At 37.3% G+C, this 19,483-nt stretch overlaps 1 protein-coding gene across 5 annotated transcripts in view; it reads left to right on the top strand.

Annotated features, from left to right (window-relative positions):
* LOC124155565 (solute carrier family 12 member 7) overlaps nt 1-19,483 on the top strand; it is a 329,089-nt gene that overhangs the window by 304,521 nt on the left and 5,085 nt on the right. For all 5 annotated transcript variants that reach the window (XM_046529524.1, XM_046529507.1, XM_046529532.1 and 2 more), the window contains 3 exons: nt 6,809-6,979; nt 7,572-7,714; nt 16,962-17,101. In XM_046529524.1, coding sequence (XP_046385480.1) covers nt 6,809-6,979; nt 7,572-7,714; nt 16,962-17,101 — 454 coding nt within the window. The remainder of the gene's footprint in view (nt 1-6,808; nt 6,980-7,571; nt 7,715-16,961; nt 17,102-19,483) is intronic.

Raw genomic sequence — 19,483 nt, 5'->3', positions numbered from 1 at the left:
TCATCAGCTGGCTTAAAATTTATGACAACAAGGCATGAAGCATTGACAATAATCTCACCTCCCAATATCTTAAAGTAATGGGCAGTATTATTTATTCATTATGGATGAAAAGAGGCATCATGCTTTGTGTAATTTGGACTTCAAAAATTTTCTGTGCGTAACTTCAAATTACCAAGCTCTAAACTTAAGAAAGGTGTATTCAGAATCCCCAGTTGTTTGCTCGGCTTTCGAATAGTATATGTACCACTACTCCATTGGAAACCATTTTCGTATCTTTCTGAAGCCATATGCTTTGTCTTAAAGCATGAATTTCCCAACCTAATTCTAAACTTTATTGCTTTAAAAATATTATGATTCATTCTGTGTTTTGAATGTGATGTTTTGGGTGTTACTGTTAAATTAGTAGAAAAGTAAAACTGGATTGTATTAGCCCTTTCACTGCCAAAAATAAATGTTCCATTCATCCTCCTTTAGAAAATGTTAGTATTTTATGTAATATTATATTCTACTGATTGCTCGCTGTTGTACTGCTGCTTAATGCACCCTTCTCAGCTTCTCTCTGTTACTGTCTTAAATTACTGTGGATTTTTCATGCTGGCTTTAAAACTTACTATTGCCATGATAGTGATTCTCAACCCCTTAAAATTTTGCTTGTATGTTTGTTATCTAGTTTACTGTACGGAACTGACAGTTGTGTTCAAACTTTAAATTATTTTCAGCCATTGACCTTGTATAAGATAAGTATTAATTGATGTGTATAAATGGATTTCTGTGTGGATTGCTTACAGTGGGCCTTAAACACTAAAATGGTAGACAGGATTAAAAGATCCCATTTATTTTCACTCAATATTCTTCACACTTTTCAGTGAAAACTGTTGGACTTCATTGTTTGCCATAGGATTGATTCACTAGCTTTCATTAATTTTATTTGCATATTCCTCCATAGCAAAACACACTTGATAAACAATGATGGACCCCTCAACACGGCGTTGCTCTACATACTATTCAAGTCAAGTCCATTTACCATTCATGCTTGCCTGAAGAAGAATATTAATCACTTAGGCTCAATTCATCTTCATTTTGTTATTTTTATTGCTGTTACTCCCCTTGGTCCTTTCCTTGTGTTCTTACTGTTACTCCTTCTTACCAATCTCTTACATAATTCTCACTACTAGTACATTGATTACATTGAATACTAATTGCTCCATCTCTTCAGTTTTTATACAATATGCTCCATACCATTACACTTGTAGCACTTTGTGTTGTCTTCTTTCACAAAGTCTTTACTAGATGATCCTTGGCTAGATTCAATCCACTCAAGAGGGTGACCTCTGGAATATTTGAGGGCCCTTCTTTGATCCCGAGTGATGTTGCCTCCGCCACAACCTCTTGAAGTGTCAGAGCTCGTACTAGACATGAAAGCACCACTGATTGGTTCATTCTTCTCCATACCATTCTTTGACTTTCTCAGTTGTTAAGTGTTCTTCCCATCTCCCACTCCACGTTGGATATGAAGAACTTAATGCTACTCTTTAGGAAGTCCAACTGGAAATACACCAGCAAATTATCCATCACTCAATTCTAATCCTGATCCTTTACTCCAGATAATGCAATTTAGCCCTTGAATTTTTGCTGTGTATTGGTGTGTAGGCAGATCATTCAACTCTGTTGCATTAAATACCTCTACATATTATTTTCCTTAACCACTGTTTAGGGATAAAGTAATTGTGAATTACCTAAAGGTTTTTCTATACATCTTTTGTACTTTCACCGTCTCCTATGTATTTGAAGGAAGCATCACTGGCATACATATTTTGATTAAAGGCGAGTGCTTTTCTCTTGTATCTTGATTGCCACTCGGTAAGGTTTTCTGCTTTAACTCCATCAAAGCTTCACACAATAGCATTCCAATAATTACGTTCAATCATCTCAGAAGCTGCTCTTTTTAACCAGGAATAGTAATTTTTTCTCATCAGCTTTGGGATTGGATACTGCCTGAGTTCTTGTCTCAACTGCTTTTCTTGCTCTCTCTTTAAGGCAACAAGGATTCATTGGTGATTTCTTACTTTTCCTGATTCTTTTTACACCATTCCCTTTTCAACTGTTCCCGTGAGTCCATGGCTTGTAATATTTCTTTAAACTCCATTGTGAAAAAGGCGGTGATAGATACACTTGGTTTCATTGTTGTTATTTACTTACGCCTTCATAATGACCCACACTAGATGAATAATAATAATAATTTTTATTGTTCCTAGAGATCACATGTGTACCAGTGACATCGGAAGTTGTCAAAATAAAATAATAAAAATAAATAGTAATATGTAATTACAAATAAATGAAGTGATAGGAATATTTACAAATTATAAACAATCCGACTATGGGTTGCTCTACATATTACTCCTGTCAAAGCAAAAAATTGTCACCCCATTAACTTTTAACAAAAACTATTTGCCAGCCTTTTCTGAATTTTCATGAAACGGTACTTTGCTCACGGATGAAATGTTTTATTCAGTTGGCCACGGTATCAGTTTCTGTGCGCAGTTAATGTGGCAGAAGGGTTTGTTCTGACCAATCGCGGACTTTGAGTATTCTGCAGAGTATTTAATTAGAGCTAACTTCTAACGGCGATAATTGTGCATGTGAACCAAAACAGGTGTTACCACATATGGGAAGAGCAACAGGCGTGCAGTGAGGTAGAAAGAGGAGTTTGTAGGTCTGTAGGAACACTGTAGGGCAGGCTTGTGCTCTAGACCCTTGTTATTACACAGTTCACTAGATCATATATTCAGAGATTTGTATTAATGACTTTTTTGCATGAACTTTTCTTTTAAAAATAATAGAAAAAAAATTGCATATTTGTCGTTAAATAATTAATGTTTTTCCACAATTTTAATGCTATGAAATCATTTATGTAAGTATAATGTTAAATTCTGGATAATTTTAGACTCATAGATATGATTAGTGATCATATGACATGTAAGTGTATGCCATAAAATGCAAATAGAAAATTATGCGTCACATTATTCTTTGCCCAAAATCTCATAATTGGTAAATTTCATTCTGAATGCCATTTATTGCGTTGAACGGGCAGAATAGTCTACCCTTAGTTTGGCAGTACGTAGTCAAAAATATGTTGCTGGCTGAAAAGAAGTCCACATCTCAATAAGTGCAACTAGATAAAGTGGCGATGGTCGCATCTTACGATGGTCGGATGGTCTTAAGCACTGAGCGGGCACTAACGAGAGATCAACGTGAAAAAAAGAATGCTACGAGGGTGGAAAATGGATGAGTTATACTGAAGCTGAGGTGTATGCTGTAGTCCTACTCTTCTCTGTTTAAGCGTGTACAGCATTGGCCAATGCACTTACATTATTATAAATATTTCTGCCATAAATGTATGGATTTTAGCCAGAAGTGCACTGATAAATAAGTGCAATATTGTCTCCATACAATCACCAAAGTTAAATCAATACATCTGTGCTGTCAAATGCAATGCTTTTTGTCATTAAAAATGTGCGTTCTTGCCTAACATATGCTGTAGCCAAATTGGTAAGGCACTGTTTTTCATGAGGAGCAAAAATTTCATCGCAGTATTGTATCCCATGGTGTTTATAAGGCTGCAGGTAAACTTAATTTCAAATTTAATCAAAATATTTTTTGTTTGTGAATTACCTCCGTGATCATATAATTATGGACATTGCAAATAATTTAAATGTGAACTAACATTAGGATTATTTTGGTGTGCTTTTAGGAAATGACAGTGATGCGATAGTCTGAGATTGATGTTAGTTCCACTGGAACCCCATGGTTCACGTGAATTGGCATAAGTCTATTCATATTACGTACTTCTCTTTCATACCCCTAATTAAGGCCACACAAGAATATTTTTGTCCTTATTCCTGCTCTTTCCTATATGTATATAGAGGGGATTTCTCTCTTCTTCGTAGGTGTATGTTTCACAGAAAGGAATTGTATATTTGTTACTTTGTACTACAAGAGCTAATACATGATTGATAAATAGCACCTCCATGCAGTAGCTCTGTCCCTGACCTTAAACCCAAAGCCTTGAAACCAATTTGTAATTTCAGTATGGTTTATTAGAAATTCCCTGCTTTGAACCATGATGACCAAAAGATGGTATTATTGATTATAATCTGCTGAAAAATTTGTTTTTCAGGTGAGTATTGGTCTGAAAAACTTACTTCAACAGGGTTGAGGAAACAGCAAATGGTGGAAAATGTCATGAACTTCCCCCACCAAAAACATGGCTAGTCGAAATAATCTTGGCACTCTTAGTCTGAGCATTTGCCTGGAAAGCGGATGATGCGTGGTTTCATTCCCGGTCAAGTTGAAAGTTTTTCTGTGTGTTTTCGGTCATTTTAAATGCATCTTCATGTGAAATACATTGAGTTGTGCCCGACACGGTGGTAGTTCTTGGGGTTCCCTTAATGATTGATGCTTTTGTAGACCATTTATTACAAAGAAATATCTTTTCTGGGAGAATTCCGGATATTTGTTAATTGCTTTTACTCATGTCTACCCTCTCATGCCGGTGGCTTCTTCTGAGAGTAACTGCTAATGCAATTGTCGTATATCCCTCCCATAAAGGCCATTCTGGATTTAAAGAATTTTTCTGGTAATTGATGAACTGCAAAATCTTTAAACATTTAGTGAATCACCTTTATGGTAAGGAAATCTAATCAGGAACTACAACAATTGAATTAACTGCTACACTCAGAAGGAGCCCCCAGCATTCCAGAGAGGAGTAACATCAGTGAGGGCGATGAAAAGTACATGGAATTCACCCAGAAAATAAATTTATTTGTACCTCTTAGGATAACATCACCTGAGGGAATATTTCATTGACTGAGAATTTGAATTGTAGATAAAGATCTTACTTTTTTCTTATGAAACTGTGTTTATTCCCTTTTCCGGATGCTTTTTTTGTGTCCATTGAATTATTCTTGTTTTTCAAAGTTTTTGAACTAAGAATATTAGCTGAGCAATGAATGAAGAAGTGTCGATGAAGTGACTGAAATAGCTAGTGTTTATTTTTTACTGTGTAGAATTTACTTTTGTGTATTTTTCCAAGTTTATTTTATTTTTTCAAGAAATCATTTAGGATGCATAAAGGAAGAAGAAATCTGATCTGTTAGTTGTACAGAGTCAGTATTATCATCTGTATAATATTACCCTGTCAACCAAAGCTATTACAATGCACATAGCCTAGAAGAAGGATTTTATTAGTTTGCCATCAGTTACGAGTCGGAATGCACCTCGTTGGGCATCTTTGCATTCGAGGCACATCTTTTGCATTGTGCTAAGGTTTAAATTTTGACCATGAGTCAGTAGTCATCAGTTGCATGTTCAGATAATTTTATTAATAAAGTAATATAATTTATTTGTTGCTTGAAATTATAGTTCAATTTTCCTGCTTCATCGCAGCTTGTGAGATATCCCTATGAGAAGTGTCATTTGATGCCCTTTTGAATTTTCTCTGCAGATTTTTGGAGCTAATTAATGGATAGGTACTTAGTAAATCAAAATCAATAAAGTTGTTTCTTCGTTTTGGAGTTAGTCGTTCCTTTTGGTAATCTATCCGAGTAATTTTATTACAGTGCACTCACGATTATCCCAATGGGCTAATTAATGATTGGTGGGGAGAGAGGGCACGAATAATCGGAAAACACGGATAACTCAAACTTTCACTTAAATGTCTTGCAATGTTCATAATTTACCTAAAGCAAACAATGTATTATTATTTATGCAGTTATTCTGTTATTTTAGAGTGCTTGCCGGATTCATTGAGAGCTTTCTTTGCCAGTCCGCAATCTTTTTAGTGGCGATAATATGGTTGCACTTGTATTATTACTGCTCCATGTAAGACCTCGTTTTGAAAACCACGTGATCACGAATACTGAATACATAGTGGTTTACATGAATGCTTCAAAACACTGCGCGACGCTGGAAACTACTCTTTCAGGCACCACGCCACGAAGTCGCGTCTTGCACAATTTGCCCAGTTTGCAACTGCTGCGGGACGTGTATCCGTGATCATGGAGTGCGGTCGCACACTGCGAGTCTAAGAATGCAGGAACACGGAGCTCCCGTGAATGCAACTAGCACGAGATTGCTTCCGTTTTACGAAGGGGAATCTAATAGAAAAAATAAATCTGGTGTATCCTAGCATTAGAATTCCTGTGATTTTGCGTTCAGTTTTATTTTTCATAAAGATTATGGAAATATTGAGCGGGAGTGAAAATTATACACAGATAATCCACAACACGGATATACCGCAGCCCGATAATCGGGAGTCTGTTGTATTCCCAATATGTTTTTGAAAATATGATCTTCAGATTTTGTGATATGCATTGATTATTTAATCCTGTCATTTTACTGTCTTTATGTTTATCTTGTGTCATTATTATAGTGACAATTGTCTTACACAATGAAAGATGCAGATCATGCTGGTACTGTGATTCAAGTTTGAATCTTTCCTAGATGTATAACAATTAGTGTGTATTACAATCACCTGCATGCATATCATGTTTTCCCCATGATAAAACAATGTCTTGCATGGAAAATGGATTTAACTGTAAACATCTATAATTTAACTATTGATGCTGAAGAATTTGCTTAGCAGAAAAGTACATTGCCAAACACATTTGTTCAAATTTTGCTGATTATCCACAGTCCATTCTGGCGAGCTAGCAATACTTACCAAACATGTTAATTGATGTTGAAAGAAGCTGTAATATGTATAATTATTGCTATGTAATGAATGAAGTTACCCATCTCCCTTTAACAGGTTCAAGCGATCGTTGACCATCATCACAATGCTGATGTGAAAACAGCCACCAAAGTAAGATTCCAAGAGCCTGGGAGGAATGGCAGTGGGGGCGACAAAGAGAGTGGCGGGGATGCTCAACAGGAGTCCAACTTGGAATCATCTCCTACGTTCAAGTCACCATCAAGTCAGGTAAGTGGTCTCGGGGTGTTCTAATCCCATTATCATTTTTATTCGTAGGCAAGATAATACAGAGTGAGTTCTTCGTGTATTTTACATATGGCGGGAGTTGAAAGGAAGTATTTAATTTTTAGTAGGCTGCTTCCCTATGGCTAATTATCTCCATATCCGTTGACATCAGAAACCATGGCTCTCAAATTGTCCATTAGAAAATCAAGAAATCATCCTGGGAAAGAGGATATAATTGGTCTGAATGCAAGCATAAGAAAAAATTGCAATTTATTTAAATATTTTCCAGAAGAGCATCAAATCATAAATATGTAACTGGAAGTTGGGTAAATAATAATGCCCTGCAAAAATGTTGTGGCTGATAGGAAAACGTCTGTTTTGCTATTGCAAATATGTGGAGATTAATGTAATCCTATGATTTTTTGCTCTTCAATAATTTCGCTGCATATTTTTTAGTTTCTTTGCAAATCGTTGCAATAGTTGTTGCCACTCTTACCCCTCTTTACTAGTTCAACAGGGTTCTCGTACAATTTTGGGAATTTGTGTGGCCTGTGTGCTTGAATTTTCCCCCTCATAAGTGCTCATATCTTTGCAGGATGGATCTGGGGAGTATAAGGACGGAGACGAAGGTGCGCTGCCCCTGGGCTGCATTAAGAAGGAGAGTGGAGGCAGCGATGAAGAGGGTGACAACTCAGAGCTGGTGACGTCAGAGAAGAAATCACCACGGGCCATCACACCGTAAGTTCATTGAGTTACAGTGAAACCGCAGTGGAGCAAAATCAACGGAACTGCGAAAATGGTGGCTTTCTTGTAAGGAGGTTTGGTATGCGAAGTTATGTGCTGGTTGCCTTGTCTAAGGATAATCAAAAAGTTCATGAACATTAAATATGCAAGTCACAAACGTAGCAGCAGCAGTGGACTAGTGTTGGGACATTTTATGAAGGGAGAAGAAACTGTCTGCAGTAAAAAATAAAGCAACCCTAAATTATGGCACCTAGCATGACTGACCCATTCACTTTTTGATCTTGAGAATATTTGAGATGTGGCAACAGTAACACCAGAATTTATCTCAGGTATTTCAACCATTCTGGCCTTGAGTCCTACATCCAAGCTCCGCCGCCAAAAACTAGATATCAGAAATCACAAAACTTTCCCCTCGGGAAGTTGATGCAGGTTTCCCTTCTACACTCAACAGGAAATGTGCATGAAAATAATTTGATATTGATAGACCTCTTAGCTTAGAAGAGGTTAAAAATACATCTTGCCCAAGTCTAACTTCATCATTAGCTGGAGTCATTTCAGTAAGCCTCTTTTAAAGGCAGGATTTTTTGATATGGTGAAAAGACCTTTTTTGAAGGGGAAAGGCTTACATTCTGTTAAAAGCGGAACTTCGTTTAGAGAGGGTTGATTTAGAGAGGGCCGAACTGCGTACCTATTTGTGGTAAAAAGTAGAGATGGGTCGAATAGCAGATTTCTCGAATTCGAATATCGAATTCGAATATTAAATCATTGCTCGAATATTCGAATACCTCGAATTTCGAATACCTCGAATACTAAATGATGAATGCTGGTATGTTTGACTAGGTTGCCTATGCAGCAGGCAACACAAGATTTTGGGGAGTAATTTTGATTTCCTTTAAATGATTCGAACAGGAATTTAGCTGATTAATGAATATTTTAATTTTATGGAAACAATTGGGGATATAATTAATTCAACTAACATCGCTTTACCCCCACTCCTGCTGCCAAGTGCTAGCTGACAATCTGAGGCATTTTGCAAAATACAAGCTCTTTTCCACCGGATTTTCTTCAATTATTTTCAGTCCATCTTTGGGAGTTCTCACGAGATAAGAAGATGAATTGGAATTGCTATCAGGGAGAAACCAAATATCCTGAGAAAATATCCCTTCGTCTGGGACTGTAACAATAAAGATTTATAGAACCACTCATAAATTGTAACTTGATATATGTTTTCGGAAAAAAATACCGCATCAACTTCCGAGAAGCTCTGCTGCTCATATCGAGTTTCGCCAGAATGCTAAGTCTCTGTCATATTTTGACATTTATTTCTTTGCGTAAAATGCTTAAATAAACTCAGAAATACGTCGTGTTTGGTCTTATTCTTTTTGAAATTACGCGCACAGTACTAATATTTCAATTCAATAAAGGTGTAACATCAATTGACGAAAGTCATTCTTAGACACCTTTTGTGCTAATAGATGACTCATGCAGCGGTTGACCTCCACAGAAATGGGGAACTTCGAAGCTGGTAGGAAAAAAAGGTCAGTGGGGGAGAAAAGGGAGGGCCCGAAACACGTTTCTATTGTTCTCGTGTAACTTGGTATTTTTTCGAAGCTAAGGCTTCGTAATATGATCCCTGCGCGAGCTGTGACCTTTTTTTTATTTCGAAGAAGAGGAAAGCCTCAGAGGGGGGGCTAGTGCTGAATGGAGAGGGATACCGGATCTTGGGAAATGCGCTAATGTAAGTATCCCACGGTACTCACACAGCTGTTGACCTCCAGAAATGGGGAACTTCGAAGCAGGTAGCCAGAAAAAGGTCAGTGGGTGAGAAAAGGGGGGAGGGCGTGAAACACGTTTTTATTGTTCTCGTAACTCGATATTTATTTCGAAGCAGGGGTCTTCGTAATGCGATCCCTGCGCGAGCTGGGACCTTTTGTTTGATTTCGGAGAAGAGGAAAGCGTCAGAGTGGGTGAGGCAAGTGCTGAATGGAGGGGGATAGCGGATCGTGGGAAATGCCCTAAGGTTGCTATCCCACGGCACTGAAGTTCTCCTGGTGGGGGGAATCGGGGATTTTCGGATTTTTTCACCCGACCATTTTCGGTTCCCCTCGTCGAACTCTTTTCACCGCTAAAATCCACGAATTTGATGTAATTCGTCAACTTGCGTAAAACGGCGCAGCGAGCACTGAACGACTATAGTTCTCTATATTTTTCCGAGTCATCTACCAACGACGTGCGTGCGACAGTGCATGACGCGAAATTCAAAGTATTCGAGGTATTCGAGGCGGTACTTTTCGCATAACTATTCGAAACCTCGAATATCGAATACTTTCTAATATTCGAGGTATTCGAGTATTCGCGAATACTATTCGCACATCTCTAGTAAAAAGTGAAGTGTAGGGATGGTCGGATCAGATACTTTGGATCCAAATATCTGCGGATATTGCCCTTTATCGGATACTTCGGATCCAAATTTGTTGAAGGCAAATTTTAAGTTTGTGCTTCAGTGAATGCAGCGTCCCATACAAAGGAGTGGAAAGAGTTTTGATTCTACCTTCGATTGCACAGTTGCAATGTGCCGTTGCACTGTGATGCTTGGCCTACTCCTGAACCATTTTGTTTAAAAGCTCTCATAGCAGTTATGCAACAGAATTTCAGCCGTGAAAATTTTTACGGCAAAATACGACTTGTATATAGTGTGATTCTTACAAAGAGATTGAACAACCATCAGGAGAATCTCAACTCTGTAGGATAACAACCACATCAAAAGTGACTATGTATGTTACAAATTAAAAAAAAACACCCTTGGTCATTCGTCACCACATGCCTCTTTTTTTTTTTTTCCTTTCCGAGACCACACAGTCCATTAATCATTATCTTATAAGGAAAATATCAAGTTACAAGAGAACAATGGAAACGTGTTTCATCCGTACCTCATCTCACCAACTGACGTTTTTCATCTTACCTGCTTCTGTTTCTCTGTTTCTGGAGAACAAATGTTAGGTGAGTCACTTACTGGACCTGAATATGTCTCAATAGTTTTCGGCAATTGGATGATGTGCGCGAGATTCAAGAAAGAATGAGACCGAACGCGTTGCATTTCTGGTATATTTAGTTTTTTTTTAAGCTCAAATCGATTGTAATAGTTTTTTTCGTTACAACAAGGCCATTCCAATATTCAACATTGTTCAAGCAGCACAATTTTCAAAGAAACAGGCACGGCATCAGTACCGTCAAACAAGAAGATCCAGCCTGGAAACGACAAGTGTATAGATCACATAGGTCGCCCGCCTTCGCTTGGAAGGCAATGACGTCACGAAATAGCAAGATCTAACATGTTTGTCCTTCCCTCTCTCTCTCATTCATTGTGACGTTGCGTGAGAGACAAAGGGAATGCTCTCCTTCCCCTCCACCTCTCCTTCAGTCGCTTTTGCTACCCACCCCTTCCTCTCGCTGAGCGGTCATCTCGTTCTGTTCCCTCAACTAGTCGTATGTGACCCTAATGTTTTTCTAAGCATTGTTAATTGTGTTGTGGATTTTGCGGTGGCAATTTAATTGAATGATATACCGACAAAAATGTCTTTCATTGTGTGGAAACATTTTTATTGACATAAAGCGACATTGACATCATGTGCGTGGGCTGTGATGTAACTATCGCGAGGAAGTGGAAAATCCACCTCACCCAAACTGAAGCATTTGCGGGTGAAACACAAGACAGTATGCGATGAGAAAGTGATAAAATTCTGGGGAAACTTATGTGAGGAATATCAAAAATCAGTCAATGGTTTACCTGAAAATTGAAACGTATTTTCATTTCCAAACGCAAGCGTAACAGTTTACATCCTGAGCGTTTAAAGATTTTATCACTTTTAAAAAATAATTTGAAAGCTTATAAAAACGATTTTTAATCAGTAAAAATTTTTAGACATGTATGTAAATCTAAATAGCATTCCTTTGATTGTATTTACCCAGAAGAAACTTGAATAATTACTTCGTTTTATAGCAGGCAATTGAAAATGCATTAGGATCCGAAAATATCCGGAGATCCGGCTCCGAAAATCAAGGATCCGATCCGGATCAGAGAAAATCCCAGATCGGTTGATCGGCAGTGAAATGTATTAGAAACCTGAAACCACAACGCCTAATCTGGCAAAACTGGTTATCTTGAACAATTGACGTACCATGACTGCAGCCATTGAGATGCCTTTATGCACAATGTTGGAAATCTATGATCACAAGAATACAATTTTATGAGCAAATTGATAAAATTACATTATAAAAATGTTAATATTCACTCAAATTTTCAGCAAGGAATCATAATTCAAATATTTATTCAATCAATGGAGATTATTATTGCAGCCGTGGCTGGAAATCTTGCCTTTATCAAATGTGTTTTTTTTATAAATACTATAGTTTATCCACTTATATTTTAAAAAGTTATAGGTACATAGGTGTACAAACTGATCCTCAATCCTCCCTTTTATATTTTGCTGCGTTGACTGGCTGATTTGATATGAGGTGAGGTAGTTAACGTGTTAGTTTTTATGACAGGCATTTTAACCTAGAATTCACGTGAACACTGTATGAGCTCATGGATTGTAGGTAAGCTATGGAGCGCATGAATAGCATCGTTAATTGAACAGAGAAAAAAAAATCTGCCCTTTTGGAAACGTCACCCACAGATAGTTTGCTACAGCCGAGCCCCAGTTTACTTCTTTTGTTTATTCATCATTATAATATTTGATGATTATTTTCAGCGAGTGTATTCATAGGTAGGTAGCAGAATTTATTACTTGATGCTTTTGCACATCAGTTATCTACTTCAAACATTTTCTCCACATCTAATGAAAGAGGTCCATCATAAAACTTCAAGAGGATATTTTAGGAGGAGCATTATCTTTATATGTATGCATAGAGTACAAACATTGATACTTTTGCCATAAATCTAATTTTCTAATCGTACTTGCTCATAATCTCCACTTTAATTCATTTGCATGTGCATAATGAAATTCATTGATGAGATGTTGTACATGCGGACCTGAAGTTTTTATTTTATGTACAATACATAGTTATTTTTACATTAATACAGTAAAAATTTGATTTTACGCAGTTGGAGGGACCGAAATGTGGGCACAGTGTAAAATCAAGAGTTGGTATTGAGGAGTATACTTTTTAGGTTAACAATTGCTCACTATTTTTAGAATGCTTACTCATACTTTTTTGTATAGATCTGGTCATGGGAATACAGCAGAACCTCACTTGTGAAACTTTCAGCGGAGAACCAGAAAAAGTTCCATAAATGAGGAAGTTTCATAAGTGAGATTTTATGGTAAAAGAACATGAAATCCTTTTCAATCGGGTCAAAAATATGTTTCCTGGATTCAGTTACTCATTTGGAGGCTATAAAATGAATTCTATTAATCTAATTTACTCACAAGCAACACCACAGATAACATATTACCTTAGGAGAAACAACGTTGCATTCCTGAACAAAGTTTCCCATGATTGAACAACATGGTCGAATTGTGACTCTAAGATTACTTCTGTAACCCAGGAGAAATTTCGGAATGGTGATACTAAATGCTTGCAGAGAAGCTAATTTTTGAAAATATTCTCATTATAAGCATTTTTCAGGAAATTCGTTTTACCACCTGTAGAAAAACGAAGATTGGAGATTGAAGAAATGAGATATCTGATGAAATGATTGGAGATTGAAGAAATGAGACATCTGGATAGTCATCCAAATTAACCCTATTAACAGGAGCAAAATTTTGCTAATACATCACAAAGGCTTTACACCCTGTGGGCCCGGGTTCAAGTCCTGGCAGAAGCAGAAACTTATCAGAGATGGCCGTACCCCTGCTTGAGTGTAATGTGGAGGGCACTTCCAGTGCACCACTCTGTCCAGCAGATGGAACGTTAAGTCCTGGTCCCTTTGGAGCCTATCGTTACAACCTGGCTAATTGCAACACAGGGTTTCTATCCCCCAAACCCTTACTTCATGGCACTAATGACCCCAGCTGTCAGTTACCTCCCTCCTAATACCATACCATAGATAATACGGAGCACATAGGACCTGGGATATTCGGAAATTAACTCATTAACATGTGGTGGAATTAAATCAGTTATTGTTAATTTGCCAATAGGAAGTAAATATGTACTACCATACACTTCTTCTGGTGACCATTGTGAACTGTGGATGGTGAGTGAACTTTGGGCAGGCAAGTTGCTGTTGTTCCATCTCATACAATAAGGGAAGGCAATAATAAAATACTGTGTTTTAATTTGCGTCATTGTGAATGGGACCTGGGACTATAATATCAGGTTTTAACCCTTTGAGTGCGGATGGCATAGCATTGATGCCCAGCATAGGTCCTGCCAACGGGCGGGTGGCATCACATTGATGCCATGCCGGCCTATGTCCTTCAATCGCTCCCTACGCTCCTCCGCTCAGTTCTTTCTACTCTCACGATGGTTTACTGCACGCACATTGGATCAGGCTACCTTGATATGCCTTCCGTTTTTGAAAAAAAGTTTATATTTTTTTAGTACTTTTTTTACATTTATGGAGTACTTTTTAATTTGTAAGATTTTTCGTCATTACAAAAAAATTAAAATGTGATACTTTCTATACTCTTCTGAGTATTTGTACTAAATGTTGCCATATTTGAAGGTTATTATCCCTGTTTTAGTCGTATTAAAATTTTTGTAAACAATATTTAGTCATAATCTTCCTTTCATCTCACCGACGAAAAATATTTTCGTATTTCAAAATACGGTCACAATACATAAGCTAAACACAGTTGAATAATATGTTTCTCTTTTTATTATTGTTTAAACTTAATATTTACATAATGCCGTTTTAACTCATAACATTCTTCCATAACATATTTGCAACTCATTTTCTGAACGATCCTTTCAATAGGGGTTTGATTATATTGGTTTCGGAAAAAGAAATAGATTTTTTTGACTTTTTCTCATTTATTTCGTTTGAGTTTGTTAAAGTTACTATGCTCGAATAATTACGTCCACCAATTCGTTATTCACGGGAAATATTGAAGGTTCTAGGAAAACTTTTATATTTATTTCATTTTGAAAGAGAAATTAGAATTGGGGAAATCTTTGGGGAAAAAATGATCAAATTTCGGGGCTCAAAAAAAAAGAGTCGTTTTATGTCACCGCGGAATAGACTACAAGTCACTCTGTGTCTCCTGTTATCTCTATTTTTAGAAGTATTTTTGCCATTCTTATGAGAAATGCATGCAAATGCAAAGTATTCTGTTATGTGCATGTGGTGGAGAAGGTGAGCTCTTCGTGCTCAGTTTTTTCAACCCTCGCCATTAGTACAGTCTCTACTTCGGATATCTTTCGATTGCGTGCATTTTCACTCCCCTACAGAGATTTTATTTTTTTATAATATCACCGTATAGCCTTTTCCTATTGGAAATTTCAGTATTTTACATATATTTAGCCACTTACGTGGAATATGGGAGAAACCTTTATTTTTAATTTTATTCCTATTCTCAAACCCCAAGGACCGTTTATGTATCAGCCTTTGGTCAACTAGGCTTAGAATATCTCCTCGCAATTAAACTACCTGTGGCACAATTTACTCAAGTATATGCATGGAAAACTGCATTGGGTCTTCTCCGCGAAGGATTTTTTAACTTTGAAGCAATTTACATATTTTCCTTCAACCAAATAGAGCTATTATAATTAGAAAAGACCGAGCATAGGAATCTTACTCGTGGGGAATGGGGGATATTTTTAATCTGGTATACCTAATGTATGATTGTATTAAGTATTACAAGATGGCCATCCATTCCAGATTATTGGAAAATGTAGGAAAATATCTTCGATGTTTCTTGTCTTCACACCACTTTTTCCCGAGACCGATTTCAACTAATTTTCCGTTGCATGCATTTTGGCAGGGACCCTGGAGTAGATGATTCGATACCAAGAGACCCCTTGCATAAAATTCGACCCCTTTTGAATTTATTCACTCAAAGAATGAAATAAATTTACTATCCGGGTAAAGAACTCTGCTTCATGAGTCCATGTTGCTTTGGCGCCACAAACACGGCATAACATTATATATGCTTTCAGGGCCTAATGGCGTCGTGCAAGATGCTATAATTTACACATGGGCGAAGGATCCTGATGTTGGAGGCAGATGACATGCAAACAAAGTCGTGCGAAAATTAATCGATAGATTTCATCTCTGTGGACACAGTTTATACAGTCGCGAAGCCACGATTTTGAAATGAGGAGTTTTTACAGGAGATTTTAGGGCCCTTCCGGAGGGTGCGGGGGCCATCTTACCCGTTTTTGGCGCCTCAACGGGGGTTGTAACCCATAACCCCCCCTTCCGTGGCAACACTGCTGAGTTTACGCATGGAAAATTAAAATAATCTCTTGAAATATCTATTGAGTTACTCAAAAAAGACACACCTCTGAAACTCTAAGGACAAACAGAAAAATAATACTCCTCACTTTGTAAGAACGACTAAAAAGTGGCTCTGATGATAATAATGTGCAGAAGCTCCAGGGGTGTGTTTGAAGCCTTTTTTCAAAGAATTCCACAATTATTAGTTAGTTTTTATAGCATTAACGCAAAATAAAATGTCAAAAAGATAAAATAACTTTCATATGTTTGCATTCAAATCTAAGTTACTGGTAAATTTAAAAATTTATAAATGTGAAAATTAAACTTCTAAAACTTTTATTTGCCCAAAATTTGATGCATGGAAAGTGGATGATAACTGAGAATATTTTTATCTTCTTTTATAAGTCAATTCCGCCATCATTTCAGAAATTATTTTAAGCTTCTTAGTTGCTACGTAAAGATTAGTTGCCCGTCGTCACCTAATGTTTGTGTAACGGGTTGCATAAATATCCGGAGCATTTTTTTCACATGGGTGCGGATGGCATCAGTGTGATGCCATTAACAAATTGTTTAATAAATAGTGAAATGAATATAAAAATCTTTTTTTCTATTGAACTTATTTACATATTTTCGAAAAACAAAGAGAATGCAGTGAAAAAAAATTCTCCGCCAATGTGAAACAACTCTGAGAAAATGTTATGCAATGAAAGGGTTAAGGGAGTCTAGAATTTTTTCAGAGCAATAGTGTCAGTGCAAAATATTTTGGAAAATTCATTTACACCATTTCGTGTTACTGACTAATTATGAACCTGTATTTATGAAACTAAATTGCAATGTTATGTGGATATGTTCTTTCAGGGATGAGGGCAACGTTAGAAGAATGCATACAGCTGTGAAACTGAATGAAGTCATAGTGAACAAATCCCAAAATGCGCAGCTGGTGATTCTCAACCTTCCAGGTCCTCCAAAGGGCAACCTGGTGGAAAGGGAGTCCAACTGTATCCTTAAACACTTGAGTCACCTATTTATCAATGCTCGCCTTTGAAACACTAGCTATAGTTGCTCCCATGCTCTGTGTGAAGTATGTGATGAAATACTTTTATGAAAATTGTTGAAATCTATAAGCAAAAACTGAAACAACTTTTCATTCATAGCTTTGAGAAAAACTTCTCCAGATACAGATGTCAAACTGAAGCCCTTAAGAGCTTTTTGGGGCAATATGTGGACCATATGTACATTAAGCTTTATTTATCCTAATTGAAATCTTCTAGGCTTCATTTTGTGTATTTTCCACTTATAGAAAAGATTGATTTACAGAAAAACAATACCTATCATTTGTTCAAAAATTCATGTGCCTTATTTTTTCCCAATTGCATAGTTTTTGGGGATGAGCTCTTGTTGCTGGATATAGAATTAATCAAAATAATTAATGTGGAGCACCATATTGCATTTCAAGTTTTCTACCATTGGAATACATAGTTGTATATAGATGTGATTATATTGGTATGGGCACAGTTTTCTGGACAATTTGCTGGGCTGGGCTGTTCTGTTGTTTTTGTAAGATAGCTCTTGACGTTGAGAGCAGCAGAGAAGTCTAGAGTGGAAGCATTAGAAATGTGGTGTTGAGGAATGAAGAAGTTGAGATGGATTGACCGAGTAAGTGATGAGGAAGTGCTAAGAAGAGTGAAAGGAGAAAAGAGAAGTCTTCGTTGATAATGGCTTCCGGGTGCAGCTGCGTGTTGTGCTTTGTCGTGCAAGCTTTCGCGACCGTTGCAGGACGCATCATCAGGCGATGAAATGACCTACGTTCAAAAGAGAAGTCTTCTAAAAACGTTAGGCAGAAGACAGGGCAACTTATAAGGCCGCATTATCAGACATTATGGCCAGATGAAAACAATCATAGAAGGGCTGCGTGGGGCTAGTGCCGGTTATTAGGAAGCAAAGTTTCGTGCGCAAGACGTGGCAACGCAGCATTCGTTTGCTCCAGCGTATTTTTTTAATGTCCATTTATAATCTACACTACATAAAAATCATGTATTTTCGGATCATAGAAAAATTGCAAAGGAATGAAGGTGCGTCTCTATCAATTTTATTTTTTCTTTTGGGGTAAACTGTAGGACAAGATAGTATTTAAACATTTTCGTTATTTTACAACAAAATGTGTGTTCTTTAAATACACAAAAGCCATTTTGTTAATCTACATTAATTTTTGCAACTTATTGTGGAAGATGAATGTTGTAGACGTTGTAGTTTTCCCTAGGTTGAGTTCATGAAGTTGACAAAATGGCTAATTTTATGGTGTGCGGAGTCATTTATTGCACTCGCGTGTCTTAATTTTTGAATTTTTCACTAAATAAAAAAATTAATCAGAATTGAGAATCAAATTTCCTTTAAAATGATCTATCATTCATTATTATGGCATGCACTGAAGTCGAGATATAAATTTTCCAAGTACAGCGGCACATCATTTTGACACCAATTGTAGGACACGTTTTAAAGGATGTAAAATAGAAGAAATATGTACGTTGCTATGAAAGGAGAGAGCAATGAGAGAGAGCTGCATCAAACCAATCTTAGGATTGTTGACTAATCATGATGTTCTTATGTACCTGTTTCTGGGTCATTACCCACTATCTGGAGTTGATAGTTTCTGGTGATGCTTTGTAGAATTTACTCATTTTGAATGAAAAGTTAAACTTTGTCTTTCCACAGAATATTACATACACTACCATGGTTTTGACACTCCGAGTCATCCTCAGGCGAGGAGTACATTGGTCCATCATCTCAAATGCCTGACGTATAAACCAGAGGGAGTGGGGGGGAAACTGAAGAGGTGGGGGAGGGTGGAAGGGGAGGGGTTGGGTCTTCCCCAGGTTCATCCCCCTTCCCTTGGCTTCTACAACGAGGGGAAGACCCATCCCATCCCTTCCCCCCCCCAACCTCCCCCCACCTCAACAGTTTCCCCCCCACTCCCTCTGGTTTATACGTCAGGCATTTGAGATGATGGACCAATGTACTCCTCGCCTGAGGATGACGTGGAGTGTCAAAACCATGGTAGTGTACTAATAAAAATATTCTGTGGAAAGATAAAGTTTAATTTTTCATTCAAAAACACTAACTGGAACTGGAGTTGACCCATGACCTCTTAGAATATCGAATTGATGAAAATCGGCGTACATGTTCGCTTTCGCAAGCGAATTCTCTTTACTATATGTTGTTTGAGATAACCTCACATTGTTGTGAAGATGTCACTTCCATATTGAAAAGGGCCTCTTGGAAGCCAGGATAGCACCATTTGCAGCTCTCGTATCTTATTATACATCTTGACCTGCTCTTTTTGAGCTTACTCTCCTGGCATTTTTAGCATTTGGGTTTCTGTG

This window comes from Ischnura elegans, chromosome 1 (assembly GCF_921293095.1).
Source record: "Ischnura elegans chromosome 1, ioIscEleg1.1, whole genome shotgun sequence".
In the NCBI taxonomy this organism is placed as follows: domain Eukaryota; kingdom Metazoa; phylum Arthropoda; class Insecta; order Odonata; family Coenagrionidae; genus Ischnura; species Ischnura elegans.
This window is presented reverse-complemented; position numbering and strand designations above follow the sequence as displayed.